At 42.1% G+C, this 24602-nt stretch overlaps 2 protein-coding genes across 3 annotated transcripts in view; one reads left to right on the top strand and one right to left on the bottom strand.

The window, feature by feature from the left end:
- LOC118970340 (WAP four-disulfide core domain protein 10A-like) overlaps nucleotides 1–24602 on the bottom strand; it is an 80906-nt gene that overhangs the window by 23574 nt on the left and 32730 nt on the right. Inside the window, exon 1 of one of the 2 annotated variants that reach the window (XM_073236540.1) lies at nucleotides 19374–19611. The exons of the other annotated variant lie outside the window; for it this stretch is intronic. The gene's annotated coding sequence lies outside the window, so the exon portion shown is untranslated. Of the gene's footprint in view, nucleotides 1–19373; nucleotides 19612–24602 lie in introns of those variants that run through there. 2 annotated transcript variants of the gene reach the window in all.
- Nucleotides 4065–23328, top strand: WFDC8 (WAP four-disulfide core domain 8). The gene is made up of 7 exons (XM_073236541.1): nucleotides 4065–4210; nucleotides 14521–14630; nucleotides 17459–17599; nucleotides 18848–19015; nucleotides 21047–21187; nucleotides 22145–22287; nucleotides 22517–23328. Exons 1-6 carry the CDS (start codon nucleotides 4152–4154, stop codon nucleotides 22282–22284), a joined length of 759 nt encoding a protein of 252 aa, XP_073092642.1. The 5' UTR covers nucleotides 4065–4151; the 3' UTR covers nucleotides 22285–22287; nucleotides 22517–23328.

Here is a 24602-nt window from a genome sequence, read left to right on the forward strand (position 1 = left end):
GGACTTGCCTTTTCCTTCTACTAGGCCTTTACTGTGGAAGTTCGTGTTAATCTCACAGCCGGCTCTGCTTGCCGCTTATTGGTTTATTGTTGCGTAGTTATCCTGAGTGCACCACGAACTTCAAATTCCATCTTCAGAACACAAATACCTGTGTTTAGGGTGGAGCTGGGTTTACCGGAGGATTTTTTTTCCCCAGTGACCTCTCTACTCCACTCTCAGCTTTGTCCGTGTCTCTGAGAATGACTGTCTCCTCTAAGTCAGTTGTTACTCAGTGCCTGTAGCCTGGTGTGGTGGGTGGGTGGGAGTTGGGGTCCACTCTCTGTTGTCCTGAGTAAGCCTCAGTGTTAGGCAGACACTACGTCCCTGGGTCTCGGAATGTGGTCTTAGATCCTGCCCTCCCCTCCACTCCCAGGAGGAAGTTCTGAATCTGGGAAGTGTTTCCGCCCTCCCCCGGCTGCAATGAGATGTCACTTGTACTTCAAGGACAACAGTCCTGCTCCTCTCTTCCAAGATGAAAGCGTTCCTTCAGCAGGAAAGAAAGGAACGCTTCGGGTGGCATCTTTTGTCTCTTCCTGAGCGGCCTGCTGCCTTTCTCCACTCTCCCCAGTTCCGCACAAGGGAGGCTGTCTCAGAACTCTAACAGTCTTTTCAGCGCGTGCCAGCGGGAGTCCAGGAGAAAAAGCCTGCAAGGGGGCGTGGACTCCTGCCTGCGCGTGCAGCCCCGGGTCCTCACCTTTTGCCTATGCTCGCCCAGCTTCCTGCAGTGTGCCAGCTGCCCTGGCTGGGCTGTTCCTGCTGGAGGCTGGCTGTCCCCTCAGGAATCAACTTACCCTGCAGGTGCTTGTCTTTCCCTAGATTCTGGACTGCGTGGTGGCCCTGTGATCTCTGAACTCTGGTGAGTTCGGAAAAATTGTACAGCCTTTTTTCAATGTCATATTGGAAGGTTTATTCAGCTTTTCTGAGCAGAAACCAAAAGTCCCTTTCCTTTTGTAAAATTATTTTTAAAAACTGTGGTATAATACACATACCATAAGTGAACCACCCTAATGATTCTTGAGTGCACAGCTCAGTGGCATTAAGTACATTCACATGGTTGTGCAACCATTAACACCGTCCATCTCCAGAACCGTTTGCGTCTTGCAAAACTGAAACTCTGTACCCATTAATCAGTAACTCCCCATTTCTCTCTCTGTCAGTCCCTGGGAACCATCATCTATCTACTTTCTGTCTCTATGTCTTTGACTTCTCTAGGCACCTCATTTAAGTGAGATCATAGCGTATTTGGTGGTGGGGTTTTTTTTTTTTTTTTGTGCGTGTGTGTGTGTGACTGGCTTATTTCACTTAGCGCAGTGTCCTCAAGGTTCATCCATGTTGTAGCAGGTGTCAGAATTTCCTTCCTTTTAAAGGCTGAGTAATGTTCTATTGTGTATATATTTCACATTTTATTTATCCATTCAGTAGAATGGGAACAAAGACTTCTCCAATAATTCATAACTACAAGTTCGTTTCTTTACATGACGGAGCAGGAAGTAGTGCACGTATGTAGTCTGAAAAATCTGAAACTATAAATTTAATTCCAAATAGTCTGATGTTAGGGTAATATGTAAAACAAACTGATTTTGAAAATGCTCCTTTAAACACAAGATTGCAAGAAATTCCACAGACAAGGTGCCATTAAAGATAAGCTTCCTTTAAATATAAGAGTTCATGAGAAAAAACTTCACTTAAAAAAATAGGAAATAGCTTAAAAAAATAGCTTAAAAAAATAGGAAAAGATGAAAAAGAAGTCAGGAGACACAGCAGAGATTCACCAAGGCATTAGATGTTGGAATTATTTTTTCAGAGTACAAAATTAAAAGGCTTAGAAAATAAAGGAAATAAAAGATGGCAATAAGAGCATGGCTAAAGAAGATGAGAACATGAAAATGAACAGAATATTGAAAAAGCACAAAGTAAAATATCTAGAAATGGAATATATAACTAAAGTTAAAAAAAACCAAGAAATCATTTGACTAATGGAGAATTTCTCAAGAGTAGCCTCAGAAAACTTAAGACAATAGAAACATATCTCAAATATATTTTCAAACATATTTTCAAAGTGCTGCCAAAGATAACTGCTAGTCTAGTTGTGAATACCCAGTGAAAACTTCTTTTATTAAAAATTTTTTTCAGCTTAAGGTAGATTGACAATTAAAAACTGAATATATTTAAGGTGTATATCATATTTGATAACAGTATATATTATGAAATGATGGCCACAATCAAGCTAAACGTATCTATTACCTCACATAGTTGCCTCTTTTTGTGTGTGTGTGAGAAACTTAAGATCTACTGTCTGAAAATTTCAAATATACAACACAGTATTCTTAACTATAGTCACTACGTTGTACATTAGATCCCCAGAACTTATTTATGTACCCTTTGACCAGCAGCCCCCCATTTCTCCCACCCCTCATCCCTGGCAACCGCTATTCTACTCTCTGCTTATAAGAGTTCAACTGTTGTAGATTCCACACATAAGTGAGATCATGCACTATTTATCTTTTCCTGTCTGATTGATTTCACGTAGCATAATATCCTCCAGGTTCATTCATTCATCTTGTCGCAAATGACAGCATTTTTTTAAGGCTGAATAATATTCATATGCATCACATTTTCTTTATCCATTCTTCCACTTACATGGTGTCCATGTCTTGGCTATTGTGAATAATGCTACAGCGAACATGGGGGTGCAGATACCTCTGCAAGATACTGCTTTCTTGTCGTTTGGATATAGACCCAGAAGAGGGAGTGCTGGCTCACATTGGTGGTTCTATTTTTAAATTTTTGAGAAACTTCCAGACTATTTTCCGTGATGTATATACCAATTTAAGTTCCCCCAAAAAGTGCACAAGTTCCCTTTTCTCCACATCTTTGCCAACACTTGTCATCGTTTATCTTTTTGGTAATAACCATTCTAACAAGATGTGAAGTGATATCTCATTGTGGTTTTGATTTGTATTTCCCTGGTGATTAGTGATGCTGAGCACCTTTTCATATACCTGTTGGTCATTTGTATGTCTTCTTTGGAGAAATTTCTGTTTGAGTCCTTTGCCCATTATACTAATCGGGTTATTTGTTTTCTCGCTGTTGAGTTGTTTGATGAAAAGGAGGAAGGAAGGAAGGAAGGAAGGAAGGAAGGAAGGAAGGAAATTGCAAATACAGAATCTGTAAATAACGAGGTAGACTATAGAAAACTCAAAATGAGATTGTACAAATGGATATGAATATGTCATTAATCCCATAAATGTCCACTAATAATAGGGAAAAACTTTCAGACTAGATTTTTTCAAATGCAGATTTACACTAAAAGATAAAACGGTGCACAGAAAGGTTGAAAGCAAAAAGAGGGAAAAAGTCTAGGTAAATGCAAACAAAATAGAAATGGTATAGTTTGATTAATATCAGGCAACAGAGAACTCTAAGGTGAATATTTATTTCAGGGATAGGGAGGGTGTCACTATATAATGATAAGAGATTCAACTCACCAGGAAGGCATTTGTACTTACCTAAGTCAATAGAATCAGAAAGCTCTTATTAAACAAACATTGATAGAATTACAGGCACAAATTGAGAAATCTATGGCTGTACTGATAGCCCTCCACACATCTTTGTCTAGTACTCACAGGTCAAAGAGACAAAAAAAGATATTTAAACAACACACTATGGAGAAAAACAGGGCTCTGCACTCCATGCTTAGAGACTGCTTTCCTCAGGACCAGCATATAGATCGCTGAGTGGGAGTTATTTAGAAGGTCACGTCTTTGGAGAAGACATCTACTTCTAAGTGGGGCAAGGTGTACCAAACAGACGCATGGAGCTAATTGTCCTCCTCAGGGTCTCCTGTCCAGTGACTGAAGTTAAAGGAATGTGCTATGCATGAGTAACCATGCAGGAGACAGATCCTGCCCCTGGGATGACTGAGATGTGAGCAAGGAGCTCTTAGCCACAGAACAGGACCTGAGGCTGGGTGTGTTTCCAGTGGGTGACCCGGGGTTGTGGGATGCAGTAAAGTCAGTGTCGGGCCTTACCTATCATTTCTGGAGGCTGTAACTGGGAAATTCACACTGTTTCCCCAGCTCCTGGCCATCTGTACACCTTTTGATTGCAAAATGCTCCTCATTTTACTGCAAGGAACAACGTCTGCCTTGTGGGGAAGCTGGGCAAAGAGGTAGGTTCAGTGATGGGGCTCTGGGGATTCTTCTGACCAATGAGGCTCAGAAGCCAAGCAGTCCACTGGGTTTGAAACATTGTTCCAGTGAAAGTTGGGAAATAGGAAAAATATCTCTGCTGTCATTCTAAGGGACTTGGATTCTTAGGGTGCAGAAATGAAGCTAAACAGTTTAATCTCTTAAAATATCTTGCAGTCTTACCACTATGACTAAATGAATGACTAAAATAAAAACATTTACAATAGTAAGTGCTAGCATGTGCGTAGAGCGAGGGGAACTCTCATATACTGCTAGCAGAAATGGAAAGGGGTACAGTCATTTTGGAAAGGTTTTGGCAGTTTCTTATAAATATATACTTATCATCTAACCCAGCAATCTCACTCCCTTATATTTACCTGAGAGAAATGACAATTTATAGTCATACAAAAACCTGCATGCAAATGTTTGTAGGGGATTTATTTATAATTGCTAAAGCTGGAAAACCCCAAGTATCCATTAACCAGTGAATAGATAAACAATCAGTGGTATGTCCATACAATGGTCTACTACTCAGCAATAAAAAGGTACAAACAACACACATCATGACTAAATCTCAAGTGCATTATACAAACGTTGTAGATATTCATATTTTAAAAAACTCTTATGTAACTTTTAAAAATAAATCAATTGGGGTCAAAATACCATTTTAATTTGATACCCACACTAATTTATGTTAAAAAATATATATGAAAGCATTTTATCTTAAACAGTTGGAAATTTTAAAACACTTCTCTTCCTTAAAGTCCTCTACTTTCATTCCTCTTACCCCACAGACGTTTAATCAAGTGGAGTATAACCTTATGTTCAAAAGTTCTTTATTCGTGACCTTTTCATACTGTTATTCAATACAAATGTGTATAAATTTAATTTAATTTTTTCATTTATTGTCACCATAAGACTCTAAGAATAATGTTTTTCTTGTGGGTTGATTTTTCATTCCATTTGTTATTTAAATAACATACTAATGATGGTGAATATATAAATAAGTACATTGAAACTATTGGTAAATAAAAATTTTATTGATAAAATTCTACAGGTAATGCTTCTTCTAATGGCATATCTGGGCACAGGAGCCAACGAGCTTTCTTATAGATAGGTCACTTGGTTCTCTGAGCTACCAGTAAGTTGCCAAAAATCACATAGTGGTCTATAATCAAAAATCATTTTTAATAATCTAACTTAAATATTAATGAAGGGCTTAATGAAATGTTCTTTCATTTTTACAAAGGCATAGAATTGAAAACTTTATACTTGAAAAGAATTTGTTTCCTTATAGTTAGAACACCACTGACAAATTACAAGTGATTTTCTTAATTCCTGGAAAGTTTACCAAAAAGGCTTTCCCAGCCTTTACCAAATAACCAATCATGTTATTAATTATAATCATTACTCTTTTATTTAGACACCTTATGTAATCTGAACTTTGAATACTATTAACTTAGACCTCTGATGCTATATATTTTATGAAATGTTTTTTATCATATTGCATGCTGTAAATACAGTTTTAAAAAACTTCCATGCCACAGATTTAGTTCTATTTAGGGAAAAATGTTAACCAAAACAACTAGTTGCCAAAGTCAGTACTCCATCAGCCAAGTCAGTTACCTTCTTTTACTAAAACACTGACTTCACTTTTCCATTGAAATAAATGTTTTAATGCATATCCCTACAGCACCCATCACACGTCTGAATTCTAATTCTAGAACAGAGGGCTCTAGGCACAGCAGCTTACTCTGAGTTTGCAACCAGGATGCAGCAATTTACTGTCCCTGGTATTTCTTTCATTTATTTATTTATTATTTATTTATTTACTTATTTATTTATTTATTTTGGTTACATTAATCTACAATTACATGAAGAACATTATGTTTACTAGGCTCCTCCCTTCACCAAGTCCCCCCCACATACCCCTTCACAGTCACTGTTCATCAGCGTAGTAAGTAATCACTACTTGTCTTCTCTATGTTATACAGCCCTCCCTGTGCCTCACACACACTATACATGCTAATCATAAGGCCCCCTTTCTTTTTCCTGGCCTTTGTCCCTCCCTTCCCACCCATCCTCCCCAGTCCCTTTCCCTTTGGTAACTATTAGTCCATTCTTGGGTTCTGTGAGTCTGCTGCTGTTTTTGTTCCTTCAGTTTTCCTTTGTTCTTATACTCCACAGATGAGTGAAATCATTTGGTACTTGTCTTTCTCTGCCTGGCTTATTTCACTGAGCATAATACCCTCTAGCTCCATCCATGTTGTTGCGAATGGTAGGATCTGTTTTCTTCTTATGGCTGAATAATACTCCATTGTGTATATGTACCACATCTTCTTAATCCAGTCATCTACTGATGGACATTTAGGTTGCTTCCATATCTTGGCTATTGTAAATAGTGCAGCGATAAACATAGGGGTGCATCTGTCTTTTTCAAACTGGAGTGGTGCATTCTTAGGGTAAATTCCTAGAAGTGGAATTCCTGGGTCAAATAGTATTTCTATTTTGAGCATTCTGAGGAACCTCCATACTGCTTTCCACAATGGTTGAAGTAGCTTACATTCCCACCAGCAGTGTAGGAGGGTTCCCCTTTCCTCACAACCTTGCCAACGTTTGTTGTTCATCATTTTGATAATGGCGATCCTTACTGGTGTGAGGTGATATCTCATTGTGGTCTTAATTTGCATTTCTCTGATGATTAGCGATGTGGAGCATCTTTTCATGTGCCTGTTGGCCATCTGGATTTCTTCTTTAGAGAACTGTCTATTCAGCTCCTCTGCCCATTTTTTTTTTATTTTTTTATTTTTTTAATTTTTTTGAGAGGGCATCTCTCATATTTATTGATCAAATGGTTGTTAACAACAATAAAATTCAGTATAGGGGGGTCAACGCTCAATGTACAATCATTAATCCATCTCAAGCCTAATTCTCGTCAGTCTCCAATCTTCTGAAGCATAACGAACAAGTTCTTACATGGTGAACGAATTCTTACATAGTGAATAAATTCTTACATGGTGAACAGTACAAGGGCAGTCATCACAGAAACTTTCGGTTTTGATCATGCAATATGACCTATAAACAATCAGGTCAAATATGAATATTCGTTTGATTTTTGTACTTGATCTATATGTTGATCCCCCATTTCTCCTACTATTATTATTATTTTTATTTTTAATAAAATGCTGAAGTGGTAGGTAGATGCAAGATAAAGGTAGAAAACATAGTTTAGTGCTGTAAGAAGGCAAATGTAGATGATCAGATGATCAGGTGTGTGCCTATGGACTAAGTATTAATCCAGGCTAGACAAGGGCATCAAGACATCCACGGATGCAGAAGATTTCTCTCAAAGCAGGGGGGGTGAGGTTCTGAGCCTCACCTCTGTTGATCCCCAAATTCTCACCTGATGGCCCCCCTGCGACTGTGCCTGTCTTAGGTTGTTCCTCCCTTGAGGAATCTTACCCGTCTCTGGCTAACCAGTCATCTTCCGGGGCCATACAGGGAAATGTAAAGTTGGTAAGTGAGAGAGAAGCCATATTGTTTGCAAAGGTTAGCTTTTTACTTCTTTGCAGATTTATGCCCTGTGGCTTCTATGCCCAGCACTTGTCTCAAGGTATCTTTACCACCTGGAGGAATTATGATACTCGGTAAATTCGATATGAGGCACGAATTCTATTTAAGGGTTGTAATTAGGAAGGAAGAAGAAAAGCTATAGATGTAGCATACGAAGGAAACTTGGGAGGATTGATTATTTCTTTGACATATCTTCTTGTATAGTACCTTAAGTATGTATAGGTTTTAAACTACTAACTAATTTGCACACATATATTAACATAATAGGAATACGGTGACATAAACAAAGCAAATCTATAATTACCATCCATCTCCAGTGAAGCCAAGAAAACCATTTAGGCACCCTAGGCATTTGTGAAAATTTATCTATGATATGACGGATATTGTCCAACTGTACTTGAACCATCAGACAAATTAAAGCAGCCCATTTCTGGGATCTGTTCACATCCCATATGTTCTTTTAACCATAGATAGTCTATAGTCATGAGATTTTGGAGTGCTACAACTTGCACCCCTCCCAACTCCTGGTTGAGTTCCAACAGTACAGATCCGGTCAAATTCGTTGTCTCACTGTATGCACATGCCAGCCTAGACATCTCCCTCCTCATTCTTATCTCTGCCCATTTTTTAATTGGGTTATTTGCTTTTTGTTTGTTGAGGTGTGTGAGCTCTTTATATATTTTGGATGTCAACCCTTTATCGGATCTGTCATTTATGAATATATTCTCCCATACTGTAGGATACCTTTTTGTTCTATTGATGGTGTCCTTTGCTGTACAGAAGCTTTTTAGCTTGATATAGTCCCACTTGTTCATTTTTGCCTTTGTTTCCCTTGCCTGGGGAGATATGTTCATGAAGAAGTCACTCATGTTTATGTCCATGAGATTTTTGCCTATGTATTTTTTTAAGAGTTTTATGGTTTCATGACTTACATTCAAGTCTTTGATCCATTTCGAATTTACTTTTGTGTATGGGGTTAGACAGTGATCCAGTTTCATTCTTACATGTAGCTGTCCAGTTTTGCCAGCACCATCTGTTGAAGAGACTGTCATTTCCCCATTGTATGTCCATGGCTCCTTTGTCATATATTAATTGGCCATATATGTTTGGGTTAATGTCTGGAGTCTCTATTCTGTTCCACTGGTCTGTGGCTCTGTTCTTGTGCCAGTACCAAATTATCTTGATTACTGTGGCTTTGTAGTAGAGTTTGAAGTTGGGGAGCGAGATCCCCCCACTTTATTCTTCCTTCTCAGTATTGCTTTGGCTATTCGGGGTCTTTGGCGGTTCCATGTGAATTTTTGAACTATTTGTTCCAGTTCATTGAAGAATGCTGTTGGTAATTTGATAGGAATTGCATCGAATCTGTATATTGCTTTGGGCAGGATGGCCATTTTGATGATATTAATTCTTCCTAGCCAGGAGCATGGGATGAGTTTCCATTTGTTAGTGACCCCTTTAATTTATCTTAAGAGTGTTTTGTAGTTTTCAGGGTATAGGTCTTTCACTTCCTTGGTTAGGTTTATTCCTAGGTATTTTATTCTTTTTGATGCTATTGTGAATGGAATTGCTTTCCTGATTTCTCTATTAGTACATTGTTAGTATATAGGAAAGCCACAGATTTCTGTGTGTTAATTTTGTATCCTGCAACTTTGCTGTATTCTGATATTAGTTCTAGTAGTTTTGCAGTGAAATCTTTAGTGTTTTTTATGTACAATATCATGTCATCTGCAAATAGTGACAGTTTGACTTCTTTACCAATCTGGATTCCTTGTATTTCTTTGTTTTGTCTAATTTCTGTGGCTAGGACCTCCAGTACTATGTTGAATAACAGTGGGGAGAGTGGGCATCCCTGTCTTGTTCCCGATCTCAGAGGAAAAGCTTTCAGCCTCTTGCTGTTCAGTATGTTAGCTGTGGGTTTATCATATATGGCCTTTATTATGTTGAGGTACTTGCCCTCTATGCCCATTTTGTTGAGAGTGTTTATCATGAATGGATGTTGAATTTTGTCAAATGCTTTTTCAGCATCTATGGAGATGATCATGTGGTTTTTGTCCTTCTTTTTGTTGATGTGGTGGATGATGTTGATGGATTTTCAAATGTTGTACCATCCTTGCATCCCTGGGATGAATCCCACTTGGTCATGGTGTTAAAACCCTTTGGTGTATTTTTGAATTCGGTTTGCTAATATTTTGTTGAGTATTTTTGCATCTACGTTCATCAGGGATATTGGTCTGTAGTTTTCTATTTTGGTGGGGTCTTTGCCTGGTTTTGGTATTAGGGTGATGTTGGCTTCATAGAATGAGTTTGGGAGTATCCCCTCTTCTATTTTTTGGAAAACTTTAAGAAGAATAGGTATTATGTCTTCTCTGTATGTCTGATAAAATTCCAAAGTAAATCCATCTGGCTCAGGGGTTTTGTTCTTGGGTAGTTTTTTGATTACCGCTTCAATTTTATTGCTGGTAATTGGGTCTGTTTAGATTTTCTGTTTCTTTCTGGGTCAGTCTTGGAAGGTTGTATTTTTCTAGGAAGTTGTCCATTTCTCCTAGGTTTCCCAGCTTCTTAGCATATAGGTTTTCATAGTATTCTCTAATAATTCTTTGTATTTCTGTGGGGTCCGTCGTGATTTTTCGTTTCTCGTTTTTGATTCTGTTGATGTGTGTTGACTCTCTTTTTCTTTTAATAAGTCTGGCTAGCGGCTTATTTATTTTGTTTATTTTCTTGAAGAACCAGCTCTTGGTTTCATTGATTTTTTTCTATTGTTTTATTCTTCTCAATTTTATTTATTTCTTCTCTGATCTTTATTATGTCCCTCTGTCTGCTGACCTTGGACCTCATTTGTTCTTCTTTTTCCAATTTCGATAATTGTGACATTAGACTATTCATTTGGGATTGTTCTTCCTTCTTTAAATATGCCTGGATTGCTATATACTTTCCTCTTAAGACTGCTTTTGCTATGTCCCACAGAAGTTGGGGCTTTGTGTTGTTGTTGTTATTTGTTTCCATATATTGCTGGATCTCCATTTTAATTTGGTCATTGATCCATTGATTATTTAGGAGCATGTTGTTAAGCCTCCATGTGTTTGTGAGCCTTTTTGCTTTCTTTGTACAATTTATCTCTAGTTTTATAATTTTGTGGTCTGAAAAGTTGGTTGGTAGGATTTCAATCTTTTGGAATTTACTGAGGCTCTTTCTGTGGCTTAGTATGTGGTCTATTCTGGAGAATGTTCCATGTGCACTTGAGAAGAATGTGTATCCTGTTGCTTTTGGATGTAGAGTTCTAGAGATGTCTGTTAGGTCCATCTATTCTAGTGTGTTGTTCAGTGCCTCTGTGTCCTTACTTATCTTCTGTCTGGTGGATCTTTCCTTTGGAGTGAATGGTGTGTTAAAGTCCCCCAAAATGAATGCATTGCATTCTATTTCCTCCTTTAATTCTGTTAGTATTTGTTTCACATATATTGGTGCTCCTGTATTGGGTGCATATATGTTTATAATGGTTATATCCTCTTGTTGGACTGAGCCCTTTATCATTATGTAGTGTCCTTCTTTATCTCTTGATACTTTCTTTGTTTTGAAGTCTATTTTGTCTGCTACTAGTATTGCAACACCTGCTTTTTTCTCCCTATTTTTTGCATGAAATATCTTTTTCCATCCCTTGACTTTTAATCTGTGTATGTCTTTGGGTTTGAGGTGAGTCTCTTGTAAGCAGCATATAGATGGGTCTTCTTTTTTATCCATTCTATTACTCTGTGTCTTTTGATTGGTGCGTTCAGTCCATTTACATTTAGGGTGATTATTGAAAGATATGTACTTATTGCCATTGCAGGCTTTAGATTCGTCATTACCAAAGGTTCAAGGTTAGCTTCTTTACTACCTTACTGTCTAACTTAACTTGCTTATTGAGCTATTATAACCCAGTCTGATGATTATTTCTCTCCCTTCTTATTCTTCCTCCTCCACTCTTCATATGTTGGGTGTTTTGTTCTGTGCTCTTTTTAGGAGTGCTCCCATCTAGAGCAGTCCCTCTAAAATACCCTGTAGAGGTGGTTTGTGGGAGACAAATTCCCTCAACTTTTGCTTGTCTGGGAATTGTTTAATCCTGCCATCATATTTAAATGATAATTGTACTGGATACAGTATCCTTGGTTCAAGGCCCTTCTGTTTCATTGCATTAAGTATATCATGCCATTCTCTTCTGGCCTGTAAGGTTTCTGTTGAGAAGTCTGATGATAGCCTGATGGGTTTTCCTTTGTAGGTGACCTTTTTTCTCTCTCTGGCTGCCTTTAATACTCTGTCCTTGTCCTTGATTTTTGCCATTTTAATTATTATGTGTCTTGGTGTTGTTCTCTTTGTGTCCCTTCTGTTGGGAGTTCTGTGTACTTCCGTAGTCTGAGCAACTATTTCCTCCCCCAGTTTGGGGAACTTCTCAACAATTATTTCTTCAAAGACACTTTCTATCCCTTTTTCTCTCTTCTTCTTCTTCTGGTACCCCTATAATACAGATATTGTTCCTTTTGGATTGGTCACACAGTTCTCTTAATATTGTTTCATTCCTGGAGACCCTTTTATCTCTCTCTGCGTCAGCTTCTATGCGTTCCTGTTCTCTGGTTTCTGTTTCATCAATGGCCTCTTGCATCTTATCCATTCTGCTTATAAATGCTTCCAGAGATTGTTTCACTTCTGTAATCTCCCTCCAGACATCATCCCTTAGCTCTTGTATATTTCTCTGCAGCTCTGTCAGCATCTTTATGATTTTTATTTTGAATTCTTTTTCAGGAAGACTGGTTAGGTCTATCTCCTTCTCTAGGGGTTGTGATTTTGGTCTGTATCAAATTCTTCTGCCTTTTCATGGTGATAGAGATAGTTTGCGGAGCTAGCACGAGTGACGGCTGGGAGAATGTCCCTTCTTGTTGGTTTGTGGCTTTCTTCTCCTGGGAGAACAGCGACCACTAGCGGCTTGTGCTGGGCAGCTGCATGCAGATGGGGCTTCTGATTCTTGCCTGGCCACTATGGAGTTTAGCTCTGTGGTTGCTGTGGGCGTGGCCTGGCTCAGGCTGCTGCTCCAATATGGTGGAGCCACATCCGAGGGGAAACGGCCAGGACACTGTTTATCTCTGTGAGGGGCCTCTGAGCTGCCCTGCTGTCCATGGGGTTAGGGTGCCCAGAGTTCCCCGGGATTCCCAGCTGCTGGGCTAAGTGTCCTGGGATGCTTCCGTCCAGCTTTCGGGTCCCTGTCCCTTTAAGACTTTCAAAAAGCACTCGCTTTTCTTTGTCCCAGGGGGCGCCGACTGCGGGGACCCACTCACAGGTCTTACTGTCCTGTTTCCCTAGTATCTAGCACCCCACACCTGGGTGCGGATGGCTAGGGCTGGCTATTTAGCAGTCCTGGGCTTCCTCTCCCTCCCCACTCCTACTCCTCTCCTCCCGCTGGGAGCTGGGATGAGGGACACTTGGTCCCACCAGGCTGGGGCTTGTATCTTACCCCCTTCGCGAGGCACTGGGTTCTCGCAGGTGTGGATGTGGTCTGGCTGTTGTCCTGTGTCTTCTGGTCTCTCTTTTAGGAAGAGTTGTATTTGTTGTATTTTCAAAAATATATGTTGTTTTGGGAGGAGATTTCTGCTGCTCTACTCACGCCACCATCTTGGCTCCACCTCCCATCTTGGCTCTACCTCCTGGTATTTCTTGCTTAACCTTTTCCTTACATTGCTCTGCTTTCCTTATGTCTCCTTATGTTGCCTCCTCAGGCAAATGCCCTGCTGTAAGATTTGGGGCGTATACAGGATGAGCATTCTGAAAAAACAAGAAGGGGTAAACTGGCACAAGTCTCTACTCTTAGGCAGCCACATGGTGTGGCTTCAGGATATCTGGGAAAACTCTATCTTTTCCTCAGTGTCTGAAGTTCCACCAATCATGCAGATGCGTACTTTGGCATAAACACGTTCTCTCCCTTCTCTCTCTCTTGTCTCCTCTCTCCACTCACCTTCCTTTCTGCCTCCTTCACTTTCTCCCTTCCCCACCTCTTGCTGCTTTTGCAATGCACTGACTTCAAGAGAAATTATTAATAGAGTAAGGCATTATTAGTTCTTCCCATCATGAAATTTAAAAATGCATAAGGGTGAGGAAGGGACATATGGAAAATGGAGTGAGTGGGGGAGGATATCTGTTTGTGGGGTTGTCCAGGCATATCGTAAGCTCCTAGGCTTCGACAGCACCAGAAAGCAGAGGAGGGATCCCTTTGTTAACCCAGGGTCCCCTGCTGTTGCTTTCACTCCTGGGGCACTAAGACCCTGTGGGAAATGCTCAGGCCCTCCTGAAAGTCTCATTCCATCAGTTCTTGTCATCAGTGGACAAAGAAAAGATGCTCAATAGGGCCTAGAGTTGCCCCAGGAGTGACTGTGGGCAAACCAGCCCTGCAACTGCTCCAGATAAATCCCTGTGATCATTCATGTGTGGCCTCTCATCAGGCGCAGGACAATGGGTGAGTGTCTGGGTAGGACACTGGACAGCACCATGGCAGAGTGTAGGGTCACTGGAAGGGCCCTGGGACTGAAGATCCTGCCCTTCTCACCACGTGACCTCAGACAAACCCCTTCCCCATCACATGTCTTGGTTTCTCCATCTGTGAACGTAGGGGATTGTATGGCTTATGGTGAAGATGCCTCTGCAGATGCCGTGTGTCCCTGACTGTGCCTAACACCTGCCTTCTTCTTATCCCACACAGGCACCTTCCTCTCCACAGCCCCACCTTCTCCTGGAGAAATTCTGTGTTCCTGCTGCTTCTCTCCCTCTCTTTGGAGGAGACATCTGCTTTGCCAGGCAGCAAAGTCAAACGTGAGTTCAGAAAAGCTGCAGCCTCCCCCTTAGAGGCCTTCCTGGGGACTGAGGGTTAGACACGAGGCAAGGACTCGTGTGGGATGAGGCCACTTGTACTGTGGCTTCAGGGAACCTGTCCTACTCACCACCCTGGGCCCCTCAAATCCTTTCCTCACTTGTTCCCCCAAAAGTATGTGTCTTATCCAAGTATAATATTTAAAAGTCTATCAGCCACCAGGCAGGAGGCTGAGGGCAGAGGGCCAGTGAGGGAGCTGTGACAGTAGTTGAGGGGAGAGATGGGCAGAGGCCAGGCCTGACCTGAGGAAGGGGAGCAAAGGGGAAGGAGATGGGGTGAGAGGGGTTGGTGGTAGGAGGAGGGTGCAGGGACATTTAGGACAGAGAATTGACCCAAGTCCACAATTGATGCTGGGGTGGCAGAGAGGGAGGGAGAATCTCTGGTTTCTAATAACAGACTGAGGGGTGTTGAGACAAAATGGTGAGATGGGAACAGAGAGAAGAAGGCACTGCTCTGCCATGTCAGGGGTTGGGGGGAAACGCTAGTCTAGTTTAATTAAACAGGCTAGAACAGAGGTGCCTACAAGATGCCCAAGTGGTGTTTTCCCCAAGTGGTTAAACATACGTGTCTAGCTTGGAGGAGAGGAAAGGTCTGGAGGGAGACAGGGGATGGTGGGTAAGGATACAATCACCCGAAAAATGTGTGTCAAGTAATGACAGGACCAGGCTGAGCCCAGCACTTGAGAGGACGTCCCAGTCACTGCAGATGAAACCTTGGGGTGTGTGTCTTGTCTCAGGTAACTGTCCGTGCAAGGTAAGAGGCTGAAAAGGGCTGACTGGGAGTCAGGAGGATTCTACGTGAGAGTTCAAGCTGACAGCGGGCAAAGGAGCCACAGGGACAGGCACCCAAAGGTTTAAATGGTCCCCATAAGCAGCTGGCTTCACACTAGTGAGAGCAGAAGCTTGTCGCTATAATCCCACGCCTTCCTGGCCTGTTACCTCTTGGGAGGTGTTCCTGTTTGATCTGCTTTACTCTCCCTGGATACACGCCTAGAATGGCAGTTCCCAAGCAGCAGTCTTCATCAGGGTGCCAGCTGCCTGCTGTAGGACCACCTGAGGTGCTTTTAAAACTTTAAGACCCTAGGATTCACTTTCTAGAGATTCTGATTCAGTCCATAGTCTATATTTTCTAAAAGATGCACGGATGATTTCAATGTACATTCCGAGATTAGGAACCACACACTCTTCACTTCAGGTCATCCTTGGAGGGTGCATTGAAGGGTGGTAAGAAGCATAAGAACCTGAGTTGGAAAGTACTCAAAGTCTCCGTGGCCAGTCCTCCAGGAAGATGTGGGGCTTCTGGAGTGAGTTGTGGGTTGGAAGTCCCAGACCTGCCCCTAATTCACAGTAATCTTTTTTTTTTTAAACCTGTGAAATTAGGAAGTTGATACTAATGATGAATATAGTCTTTCCAGTTCCAAGCTGCTATAATTCCAAGACTCTGTAGTATCCCAAAGGATCATGCCTCTCTGCTCAATGCCACTGGAGAGATGTTCAGTTTAGAGCCATGGAGCCACATAAGCGTTGGACTAGCTATGTGCTGCTGTGTAACAAATGGTCTGTAGGTCAGAAGTCTGGCACGATGTAGCTGGGTTCTGTGCTCAGCTTCCCACCAGGCTGAAGCCAAGGGGTTGGCCAATGCTGCCGTTCTCCTCTGGGACCCAGGCTTCTCTACCAGGCTCACTGGTTGTTAGCAGAATCATTTCGTTGCAATAGTAGGACTGACAGTAGGTTTCCTTAATGGCTGTCAACTTCCAGAAGCTCCCTCGTTCCTGGGCACATAGCCTCCTCCATCTTCAAAGCTACTAATAACATGTTGGATTCCTCTTATACTCGGAATCTCTCTGATTTCTCTACCAATCAGGAAAAAAATTCTTCTTTTTAAAGGATTCAACAGATTGGGTCAGACCCACTCATATAATCTCTGTATTTTAAGGTCAACTGACCTGGGACTTTATTTACAAAATGCTTTCACAGCAATACCTAAATTTGTGTCTGATTAACCCGATGGGAAGCAGGAGGGCGCAAATTTAGAATTCTGCTCACTGGAAGCCCTGAAGTCAGGAGCCCGTGTCCAGCCCCAAAAAGGGTAGACACAAATCTGTATGTGCCACCCTCTTGCCATGTGCCAGGCACTGTGATGAGGGCACTGTGGGAACCTTCTGCTCAATTTGTAACAGCCCGTAAAGTAGAAACTGTAATTCTCATTTTATGGATGGGAAACTGATGACACCGAAGGAGCAGCTTTCTCCAGGATTATTTAGCTACTCGTGTTGAAGTCAGGGGCGCAAGCCTGATGTCTTACTCACAGGGCTCCTTCATTCTGCCACTTCTTCCCCTGCCTCGAGTTAGCGGCCAAGTCATTGGTCATGAGCTCATAAGGAGTCAGGGGCCAAAGTCAGGCCTCCCAACTCCTATTTCCATGATATCCACCACTCCTCACCAATTAATTTCTCCTATCTACTAAGATACTGGAGGCGGAGGGATTAGACACTAAAATGTTAAGTTTCAAGAGAAGAAAGATCCTGAATTTAAGGCAAGGGTCTTGGTCCTTATCACCCCCCAAGCCCTGAACCCAAGATGCTCCCCTTCAGATCTGTGTACATGGGCTGAACAGTGAGAGGTGGACTCTGTCTCTAAATATAAGCAGAGCAAGAACTGAGGGCTGCAGGTAGAGGACAGGGCTGCAAGAATTTCACTATTTACCCTTCATGGGAGGAGAAGAGCTGCAACCCTCAAGGGACGTGAATTCAGGCATTTCTTTCTTGCAGAGAAACTAGGAGTGTGCCCCAAGGAGAGGCTCGCCTGTAGGACTGAAGTTCCAGACTTGTGCAAAATGGATCTGGACTGCCACGAACACCTGAAGTGCTGCTCTTTCGCCTGCGGGAAGAAGTGCATGGACCCACAACAAGGTAGCGGCAGCCAGGCTGAGGGCAGAGGTGCTTTTCGAGGTGTCTGCTCTGACACCCTGCTCTGCCCAGAATTGGCTGAATGATTCCCTTGGACAGCAGGACAAAGAAGCCAGGGTTCATGCTTTTTTCTCTTTCTCTAATTAGATTCCCAACCCTCAAGTACAATGAGCCTAGGCGTGGTGGACCTCAACTGCATAATACTGATGTTAGTTTTCACTGGTCGAACATTTAGTCATTCACAGATCACTAAGACCTGTCGCATGCTCACTGTGTGTCAGGAGACTGTCTTGGCACTGTGGGAAATACAAGCCTCAGTCAGCTGAGAGGCTGGAGTTGTTTTTGGACCCTTTGGCCTGCAAGGAGGTTTTCTGGTGACTCAAAGCATTGAGCATCTAATAAGAGGGAATCGTGCATTTTCTATAGATTCATTCATTCAATAAATTTGTATTGTCAGCATCCTTCAAAGACCACCAGGAACACATTTGTAGCTGAACAAGTTGGGTTTATCACTGATTGAAGTGAGGGAGAATATTCACTGTAGACAACCTAAGCTATATCAGTAAGAAGCTGTTAGAAAGAATCTGCTGTAAGATTGGGGTTTTGATTGGGTGTTTGGGGGGATGGCTTAAGGGAGCCGGGGTTTGCTCTAGACTGGGTGCTGTCAGAAAGTGGGGGCAATTCTATGATTGAGTATCTCAGTGACTTATCTATAGAGAGGGCAGGCCAGGGTGAGGACAAAGCTGTGATCAGCAGAGAAGCATAACGCCCTCACCCGTGTGTAGTATTTTGTGGGTTTCACAGGGATCCCTTTTTGGTCTCACTTTGTCATGGTCTCAGAGTGACCTTGGTTGATGTGAGTGTCCTGTCAAACTGTTTATGTCCAACAGGAACACTAAGGCTTAGCTGTGAGCAGCACACTGGTTTCCAGGCATGAGGGGCTGCTTTTTTCTTTCTCAATATTTCATCCCACCTATGAGCTGAACATGTCTTGCCCTCCTAAAGCTTAGTGAGATGGTGAAGAGCAGCTCCAAAGCATTCTCATACGCTCTTACTATATCCTTTGCAAGGTGGAAATGAGGCTGTGCAACATGGAGTATTCACAGGAAAGCGAGAACTAGACTTTTAACTGACATTGGCTCTTTCTTCTACTTGGATGAGAACACCATGATCTATCCAAAAGCCGAGGGCCTGACCTCTTCCCTTGTTTGCTACCCTTTATGTTCTTCCCTCTTTTCTTCCTGCCCTCAGAACCCTGCATGCTCCCCTTAGACCCAGGAACCTGTCAGAGTAAGGACACGCACTGGTATTTTGACTTTAAAGATCAGTTATGCAAGCCCTTCACATACGGAGGCTGCCGTGGAAATGCCAACAACTTCTTGAGCAGGGAAGACTGCAGAGAGGCTTGCGGATTAGTTGGTAAGACCCATACCCCTGGCAATCTGAGGGCCTAGTGTGACTAGAAATCATATACCAGCACAACTATAGCTCAGGCTTTGAGGTTAAACTGCCTTGGTTCAAGACTTAGCTCCGTCATTCACTGGCCAGGTGGTCTTGAGTCAATTTCTTGCCTTTTATGAGCTTTGGTTTTCTTGTCAACAAATAGGGATACCAATAGTATTTACCTAGTGAAACTGTTGTGCCAAAAAAAAAAAAAAGACAGTGAATATAATGTGCTAATAAACTTTGTTCAACAGGACCCAAGAGCCAGGTCTACCTCTTGGAAACAGGTGTTTCCTCATCCCATTTACCTGTTGAGTATCATCTGAGCACTTACCCAAGAACGAAGCATGAACAGGCCAGCTCTAGCATCCCATGGAGTAGGGGTAGAGTGGAGTAGGCGAGGAGCAGGGTGGGCTGAAGCGGAAGGCTGTGGATTCATGCCTTTGTATAGTGACATCAACTCATCATGTTTGGGGACAGTGTCTTACAGAGCTTTGGAGCCAAATGACCTGGGTAAAAATCCTGCTTTTCCCACTTACTGCAAATACTGTCATCTCTTTCAGTTTCAGTTCCCTCTGCCATAGTACTGGGATAATAGCAAATACCTCACTGAGTTGTGGTAGGATTCTATGTGTTCTAGAACACAAAGGTTTAACATGGTGGCCAACCACTAGTGTGGGCTCACTAAAAGTAACAACTGAGATGGTGACCATTGATCTTCATAATGCAGTACTGTGTGATTTACAAGGTTACATTAGAATTTTGACCTCAGATTCTGTGAAGTCACCTCCGTTTCACAGATGAGGAAATAGAGTCAGAGAGGTACAGTTGGTGGCCAAGCAGGTCAGCGGTAGAGCTGGAATCTTAATTCCATGGGCCCAGTGAGCCGGAATGGCCAAGGCAAACCTGTGGCCTGACCTTATGAAACCAGGACCACACGCTTCCTTTTGTGGGAGGTGGTAAGTAATCATGGCACCATGGAGCCAGCAGGAAGGAGAGGCCGGGGAAGTAGGCTTGGGCTGGTTTGTGGAAAATTCAGGTTTGCGACTCTGCAAGAATCTGACAATAGCTCTGAGCGTCAAACACAGCACAGAGTGTCTGAGTCTGACTTGTAGAAGAAGGAGAAGACAAACACTTCCTGCCCTCATAGAATTTGTAGTCAGGCCAGGACAACAGGACATGCACAAAATCCTGCAGGACTGCTTTAAATACCATCTACGTCCTAGTGACCCACAGTCTATCGCCAGCCCGACCTGTCCCCCAGGCTCCAGCTGCTCACGCTACACCTCCACCTAGATCTCACCAACACCCCAGCTTAACTTGTCTAAAACTGAACCCTCTGTCTTTGCTTCCCCCTTCAAACCTGTTATATCCGTAGTTCTCACCATTTTGGTTGGGAAGAAACTTCTGAATCACCCTCAGGGCTTCTCTTTCTTAATTAATACCCATTAAATTAGGAATTCATTTTAGATCTACCTTGAGAATAGATTCAGAATCCGACCACTGCCTACCACCCCACCGGCTGGCACCCTGAGGTCCTCTCCCACCTGGATCACTGCGGGAGCTCCTGCCAGGTCTCCCTGCTTCTGCCCCTCTCTCCTTACAGTCTCCATCCATGCAGTAGCCACAATGATCCTTTCAAATTGTGAGTCAGATCATGGCACTCCTCATTCAAAGTAAAACCAAAGCCCCTAAAATGGCTTACTTTGATTTGTGTTGATTTCACATAATTACTCTTATTTTATAAACAAGGAAACTAAAGTCACTCAATAAATGGCAGATTTGGGACTTCACTTTGGGGCTTCAAACAGCAAGCCTATCTCTCTTTTATACTACATCCCATGATATGATGAGACATTTCATTCCTCTACAGCCTTCTAGAGGTGGACAGCATAGAGAGAACCGAGTCCCAGGAGGAGGTTCTAGTTTTGAAGAGAAGGAGAAGCTGCTTGAAGGGTGGTGGGATGGGGTGGGGTTCGAAGGAGCTCACATCTGCTCTTGTTTTAGTCAAGATGGGACAGTGTCCACTCTACCCTTTCAAGCCCCGTGTGGAGTGTTTGGCTTCATGTAAGAGTGACATCGATTGCCCCCAAACTGAAAAATGTTGTGAATCCATGTGTGGCTTTGTTTGTGCCAACGCCTGGACAGGTGAGGACGGGGGACATACCTCCAAAGTCTACTGGGCATATGCTAAGGATGCCATGCTGTCCCGTGGAATGGTGGTTGCCCGTTGTGTTGGCTTTAGAGGTATCTTGAGAACCTTTCCCCTTCTAATGCCCGATGAGCGTTCTCATGTTGCCCTCCTGATATTGGGGGACAATTGAGCTATTCTTCAAAGCCAATCATACACGGTATCACCTGCCATTTTTCCCCATGAAAACTTATTTATTTTGAGTCCCATTCTTCAGTGGCTTACATGGTGACAATATTCACTTGTTCATACAAAAAATTCCATAACCACTATGTGTATTCCTAATAGGCCCTTATGTGTGCACAGAACTTCGAAGCCTGCACAGTAAATTCACATCCTGTAAGGTGTGCGGGGGAAAATACTGGTAGCAAAATGCTGTTGGTGTAGAATTGGACTCTCCAGCCTCGGAGGCTGGCTCATTTCCCCGTATAGTGCTGAGGTAGTATGGTCTTGTCCCAGGGATCATCGGTGTTTTGAGGCACAGCACCGTGTGGCAGAAGGGGTCAGTCTTTTCAACTGACTTCAACTCTTGTACTGGTTTCTGTGTGGCCTTGGGCAACTCACTTTCCCTTGTAAAGTCCTCAATTTCTACAATTTAAAAAAAAAGCAAGTTCTCTAATAATCCTACCCCTGGTACTCTGGGATTAGATAACCCAAATTCATTAATTCTGGAGGGCCACGCGAGAATCCCATCATATTTTTAAAGTCAGAGATGGCAAGACTTTTTGATGCTCCTTAACCTTTTAGCTACAGAAAGTTGATACTCTGCCTTCTCCATTTTATTGTTACTGTAGGGAAAGAGAAAGAGGCTTAATCAGAAGAAAATGCTGTTTAAGGTTCCCAAGATTCCCCAAGTTTGTTTCAAATTGTGCTCAAGTATTTCAAGGTCAAGTGTCTTGTTTTACTCTCTAAAGTCAAAGCAGGTTTCTGCCCACGCAAACCCTTGATGTGTTCCAAGATTGATAAACCCAAGTGCCTGCAGGATGAGGACTGTCCAGTGGCAGAGAAGTGCTGTTCACTTTGTGGACTGAAGTGCCTGGAACCCCAAAAATGAATAGTAAGTGCAAAATATCATCATCAAAGTAATCATGAGTAGCATAATAAAAAACTATCAATTTTATCTTAAATCCAACTATTTTGCCAAACGATCTTATTAAGTATTTATTTTATGGGGTTACTTTAATTTTATGTATGATCACATCATCTGAAAATCGTGATATATTTGACTCTTCTATTTTCCAACTTCATGACTGACTTTGTTTTCTTGTCTTCTTTGTATCCTGTAGAACTTCTGAAGTAATGTTGAAAATAAAGGCAATGACATCTACCCCTGCCTAATTCTTTATTTTAAGGTCAATGTCTCTTGTTGTATAAAATGACATTTGTTGTTGTGTTTGGGATAAACAGGTTTTATTGCACTTGGGTTGTTTCCTTTTTATCCATTTACAGCCACTATTGGAAATTGCTGCAGAATTTTATCAAATACTTTTTAAGCATCTAATCATGTAATGATTTTTCTCCTAATTCATTGGTGGAATAACTTACTAAATTTTTAAATGTTGAACTGTCCTTGCATTCTGGGAATGCATTCTGGGACCTTAACTGTTAGTTCTTTTAGCAAATAGTTTATTTAGAATTTTCACATCTGTAGTTAAAAGAAAAAAGATCTATGACTTGTTTGTTTTGTTATTTGAGTTCCTTCAAAAAAAGGAACATGGGAAACTAGTTGGGAAACCTACCTATTTTTTTATGATTTGTAATATTTTAAAATAATATATCAATTCTCTGTTTTTGAAGGCTAGACAAAATTCAACCCCTGAAGTATCTAGGTAATATTCCTTCTATAATGGCTTATTTTGACTAATATTTTTGTGCTTAATCTTATGGTCAGGATAGGCTCTCTACCTCCTCTTTTGTAACTTCTGATCTTGTATATTTTGATAAAGTTGATCTGTTTTCTTTCTATTTTCAAATGTATTACTGTACAGTAATATAAATTACTCTCAATATAATCTTTTTATGGCTTTAGCTTTGGTTAATGTTTTTATTCATAGACTCATGCATCCTACCCCCAGCACACCCATCCACCCATTTACCTACCTACCCATCCACTGACGTACCTTTCAGCTTACCTGTCATCCCACCCATCCTCTCACCCATACATCCACCCAGTTACCCTTCTCACTCATCTTCCTTCTACCTATCCAGCCGCTCATTGTGTATCCAGCCTTTCTTCCATATATATACATCTACCTGTCCATCTCTCTCTCTCTCTCTCTCTCTCTCTCTCTCTCTCTCTCTCAGACACACACACACACACACACACACACACACACACACACACACACACATATACACACACATTCTCTCTTACTTCTCCATCAACATACATATGTGTACTTTCTACAGCTATTTCCCCTCCATCCACTTACCAATCCACTCATCTACCTTCCATTCAAACAGCTTCCATCAACAGACCCGTTCATCCCATCATTAACCTGTCCTTCCTTATGTTCAGCCCAATCCACTTCTTTGCCCAGCCATTCATCCACCCATACATAGCTGTACCTTCACGCACCCAAATATCCATGCTATCCTCACCCATCCTACCCATCCAACCGTCTTCCCATTCAATGTACTGGGAGCCATCTATCCATCCACGTATCTACCCAGCAGTCCCCCACCTACCTGGCTCATCCACCAGAATGCACTGAGTGTTTATTTAGGACCTATTCATGTTCAAAGCACTAGGTTCTAGACACACAGCTTATGTGGGGAAAGAGACACGAGACTCAGTAATATAGTTAGAAGCACAGGGAACACATAGAAAGCCAGTGACAGGAAGTTTTAGCATGTGACAGGTCTTGGCCTAATGAACAAGCAGGCATTTCCAGGGAGAGGCCATCTACTCTGGTGCTCCTTGGGGTTCCTCATCTGAATACAAGATTGGTCCTACAGTAGAAGTGTGGCTGAGGCGGAAGCAGGGCACTGCGACTGTCAGTGAGAGGAGATAAGGGAAGGGAGGACAAAGACCCAGTGACCTTCATCTTGCCTTTTCCAAGAAATTAGGTGAGGGGAGAGGCCCCAAGCATCGTTCATCCCCAGCTCCAAAGACATAAATTTCATCTCACCAGCTTGGAAAGTGAGGCAGAATGGGATTGAACAACCCAAAATTCCGTATTTTCATTTACTTTCAAGAAAATTTAGAGAAGACTTCTTCCTTATTTGGGGGCCGTCTGGACATTTACGGAGTCTACCCCACCAAAAACATCCCCTTCAGCCCCTTGAGACTTAACTATTACATCCATACCAACATCAGAAGATACCCTAGTGACCTCTGGCTAGATCTTAGACACTCAGTTCCCTCTTAAC

Source organism: Manis javanica, chromosome 5, assembly GCF_040802235.1.
Source record: "Manis javanica isolate MJ-LG chromosome 5, MJ_LKY, whole genome shotgun sequence".
Taxonomy (NCBI): Eukaryota; Metazoa; Chordata; class Mammalia; order Pholidota; family Manidae; genus Manis; species Manis javanica.

Bases quoted from the DNA above. Each gene is read 5' to 3' on its own strand.
- WFDC8 (XM_073236541.1), top strand. From the start codon at position 4,152: ATGCTCCTCATTTTACTGCAAGGAACAACGTCTGCCTTGTGGGGAAGC. The intron at 17,600-18,847 runs GTAGCGGCAGCC...TCCTGCCCTCAG, and splicing joins GTGCATGGACCCACAACAAG to AACCCTGCATGCTCCCCTTA. The intron at 19,016-21,046 runs GTAAGACCCATA...CTCTTGTTTTAG, and splicing joins AGAGGCTTGCGGATTAGTTG to TCAAGATGGGACAGTGTCCA.